General features: G+C 40.9%; 1 protein-coding gene across 1 annotated transcript; it reads right to left on the bottom strand.

Moving 5' to 3' along the window:
* Positions 1-3,577: 3,577 nt before the first annotated feature.
* Positions 3,578-4,260, bottom strand: LOC311127047 (C-type natriuretic peptide 1; the record flags this gene model as incomplete). Its single annotated transcript, XM_084158797.1, has 2 exons — positions 3,578-3,874; positions 4,162-4,260. 2 exons carry the CDS (start codon positions 4,258-4,260, stop codon positions 3,578-3,580), a joined length of 396 nt encoding a protein of 131 aa, XP_084014923.1.
* Positions 4,261-4,460: the final 200 nt, after the last annotated feature.

The following is a 4,460-nucleotide window of genomic DNA, read 5'->3' as shown; positions in this document are numbered from 1 at the left end:
ATGGCAAGTCTGGTTTTAACACAAGACTGGGTCCATGGATCTGGTTTTGTTCACTTGGTGTCTCAAAAGAACATTCTGAACAAGAACACCCAAGGATTTTAGTTCTTTAAATGAAACTACCCCTCTAGCCTTTTCTTATGTACAGAAATCCAGGCTGTCTGGCCGTTGTAGGGACAAGTATATATGTATCCCTGTGTCATGTGGCGAATGTCCTAATTTGAGAGCCTTATCTTTTGCTTTAACAAGAAACAGCCCACCTTGTATATTCTAGTGTACCACCCTCCTAACCCTAAACCTAAACCTAATAGTTTGTTCATTGCAGAATTCTCTGACCTGCTGTCTTTGGTTATGTCAGGGTTATTCTTGGAGATCTAAACATTCATGTGTGTTGCCCAAATAATGCACTAGCTAGGGAGTTTTTAACCCGTTAGAATCCTTTAACTTTGTGCTACATGCCACAGGGCCTACACACAACCAAGGCCATACTGTTGATCTCGTGCTGTCCTATGGTCTGAATATTGATCACTTGGAAACTATTGATGTCTGTGTCTCTGACCATCTCAGTGTTGTTTTTCCTCCTCCTCCTAAAGATGTGTTTGCCCCCACTTGCAAAAACTTGCTCTCACATCATTATCTCCACAACTCCTAGTAAGTACATTTACGAATGCTTTTTGATCCTCTACTACTGATCCTGTTATTTGTCATCACACCGATGATTTCCAAGTTTCAATGAGGCTACTTTAGACTCAGTGGCACCAGTTAAAACCAGTAACTGAAAGGTGGCTGGTTTGAATCCCCATGTCGACTAGGTGAACAATCAGTTGATGTGGCCTTGAGTAAGGCACTTAACTCTAATTGCTCCATGGTCGCCGTCAATAATGGCTGATCCCTGGTCGTGACCTCACTCTCCGAGGGTTGTCCAACAAAAAAAACGATGATCTAATTCACACGTGTATAAAACACACTTGTACATGTGTGAAATAGGACAGATGTAAACACCCCATGTCATTAATATTACTGAAAAATGTAAACTGTTTTTTAATCATTTATTATGCTCATAAATGACCCATTACGTCAATAGGAATATAAAACTACGAATTAGTAGAGTCTGAACCCTTAGGCATTTGGCTCATATGCCTCTATAAGCAAAGCACACAACAACCTGTACCTAAATATCACAGTGAAGGAAATAACACAGAACTAGCGTAACATGTTCTCCTACATAGTACGACACAACATTTTACATTTTAGTCATTTAGCAGACGCTCTTATCCAGAGCATACATTTATCATACTGAACAACATGTTCAACAGCACAATGGCAGTCATACCACCCTGCGCTAATATCTTTGTCACAGGTCTTGTGATTTAGGGTGGTGACGAGCCAATGACCTGGGCATAGTTGAACTACCACGACCCGATGTGAACACGCACTGCTCTTGGCCTCCGCTGCACAGCTTAAGGTCAGAGAGGTGAAGTAAAGGTTGTTCTATAAATAGAAGCAGACGGTCTACTCCTTGGTGGATGGTATATACTGGTGATACTGTGTACTGTATTTGACCCTACCTCATATCACACCACATGATCACACAGTCATCATAGGTCATATTATAGTCCATGGTAGGCTAATATAAAGGCCAACTTCTCCCTTGAGGTTTTTCATGTAGGCCTACATATTTCTGTAAGAAAAGGTTTCATTTGTGTCTGATAATTCACTGTTGAGTTGGTTAGTTTTGTTCAGTTCATGCATTTATATTTGTGTAGTGCTTTGGGACAAAAGTAATGGGACAAATTCACTTACATGTGTATTAAAGTAGTAACAAGATAATTGTGTGTCTGTAACGTTCTCACTCATCATTATTCACTATTCATTCAGGATTATCCGTAATCATGGTAGCATCCACATTCATATAGAAGTGTTTAGAAACATATTATATTCTTATTTACAATAAAAGTGACTCCAAAATGACACAATACATTATTTATCATTAAATTCTATTGGGCACAAAATAATCGGAAACACAACCAAAACAAACAGCAAATGCATCCAACAAATGTGTAGACTCATGAGCTTGATGTAATCATTACATGCTATGAATATGGGACCAAATACTTCACTTTTTACTACTTTAATACAGCAATCCTACAACCCTGGAGTTGCCAGCACTGTCTATGCTCCAACTAACTTGAGGTATCTGAAAATGTCTTTAGATTTGACAGCTGGTACACCTCTGGTAAAACATGCATCAGAAAGGCCTACACCTGGTTTCATATGCTGCTAAATTATCATCAGTCTCATAATGTCCATTAGCAGAGTCCAGTACTAAGTCTGGAGTCTGGATTGCACTTCGGTTTGGACCTGGCAACATAATAGACTATTTCAGACTGACCTCTTGTGGTTTACTTTAGGGACTGCATCCAGTCTTTTAACCTGAGTTAACCTCTTCTGTGATGAACACCCTACTGACTCTCTAGAGACTCTCAGTATCCAACTCCCAACCCCTAAGTCACTATGTTGACCCTGGTGAAATGCCATCTTTCCCCAACCCAGCTGACAAAGGAGAACTGTGTTTCAAGAGAAAAGATTATGTTCTGTTTTGGCAGTACTTGTTGTATAGACAAGAGTTAACTCCCTTCTATAAGTGAGATACTAACTACATAGTAAAATCAGTTTGGAAGCATCAGTGGTAGGTTGATTAGTGTAGATCCAAGCCCTAATTGGTCTGCCCACACAAGCCCACCATGTGATGCAGGCATTTCATTTAGCTCTGAGGAAGAAATGTACCTTCTCTCTCTCTCAGCTGCCTGTGGCAGATTTAATAAAAACAACCATGGAAACAGAGGTATAAATATCTACTGTGAGAAATTGAACCTTCAAATTGAATGGAAATGCATGAATATGTAGATGTCGCATGCCAATATGAAATTAACAAATGAAGGAGTAGAGGATTTGAAGATGAATCTGACACTGGAAGATGTCAGGACTTAAATAGAACACAACACTCAATACAACATGGTTTCAGTGTACATTTATTCATGCCAAATGTATGTAAAATCAATAGCAGAGAGAATAAACATTTTATTAGAATTATATTATATTATTATATTTTTTCAAATATGTATTTCCATTAAAACATGCCATAACACAACTATTCCTGCAGGATTAACAAGGACAATATTAGAAAAGAAAGACAAAACTTTTAAATACTTCGTTTTAAATAAAGTGCAGGTTTACTGTCAAAACAACACTCAAAGACTTAAAATAGAATAACAGCTTGATGTAAACATGACTCTGATACTTTCAAGATTCAAATGAATACATGTACAATATAAGTACAGCTAACCCCTTCCAACAGCCAGGAGACATACAGAGTAACTTTCACTAAGCTCGATGGAACCACATTAGCAATACAGCAAGTACACTACAGTTACACTACATGTAGACATCCTTTGTACTTACATTAACATCCTTGTTTTCACTACATGTGTGTAAATGACTGTGTGCCATGTAGCAGCCTACTGTGTGTGTGTGTCCTCATATCCCCTGAGGGACGTCAGTCTCTTCCTCTCTCTCTCCACTAGCAGCCCAGTCCACTCATTGACCCGATCCTGTCCAGTTTGAGTCCGAAGCATCCTCGGTTCCACCCCCTCCTCGACCGGTCCGTCACAGCTCTTTTCTGATTGGCCAGGGTCCCCTTCAGGAGGCGGAGCCAGGTGCTGTCGCCCTGTGCTGGTATGTCAGCCCATTTGGGGTACTCAGAGACTTTAACCCCGGAAGTGAAAGCTGAGGAGGGCTCCTCTGGTTGGCTGCTCACCAGGTTCTCCAGGTCATCCAGGGTCAGGTCGTTGTAGCGTTCCAAAAACTGCTCAACAAACTAGGCAGGAACAACAAATATGCTGTTATTATTATGCAATAAACATGTTATTATTACTACACAGAAAAATCCAATGAGAGCTCTGTAAAAAGGTTATTGATGATCAATCTCTGCACTCAATCCAAATATGCCCTCTACTACCCCTCTTCCCTACCCTACCCTCCGCTCTGTCCCACTCTCCCCAGCTCCCCCTCCATAACTTCGCACTCCACCCCTCCTTCTCCATCTCCATATCCCCTCTTCTTCCCATTCTACTCCCACTCCCCCTCTCCCTTCACCCTCCGTACCTGGATGGCATCAGGTGAGGGGTGCAGGGTGCGCCCCTCTGTGTGCTCCAGGGGTGCTATCAGGAGCAGAGCAGCACAGAGCAGTGCTGGGTACAGCATGGCAGCAGTGAGTAAAGGGAGGGCGGGAGCAGTAATGCAGGAGACTGGCTGGACACGACTACACAGACACTGCAATGACAACAGGATTCTGTAAAAACATAGAGAAATTAATATTAATATGCCACTATAGATAATACAGTGACTATTTCTACAACTATAATACATCTCTAAAACTATACAGAAAAATTATTATGACTACA

Source organism: Coregonus lavaretus, assembly GCF_964263955.1.
Source record: "Coregonus lavaretus genome assembly, chromosome: 3".
In the NCBI taxonomy this organism is placed as follows: Eukaryota; Metazoa; Chordata; class Actinopteri; order Salmoniformes; family Salmonidae; genus Coregonus; species Coregonus lavaretus.
The sequence above is the reverse complement of the archived record's forward strand: the minus strand, read 5'-3'. Positions and strand labels throughout refer to the sequence as shown.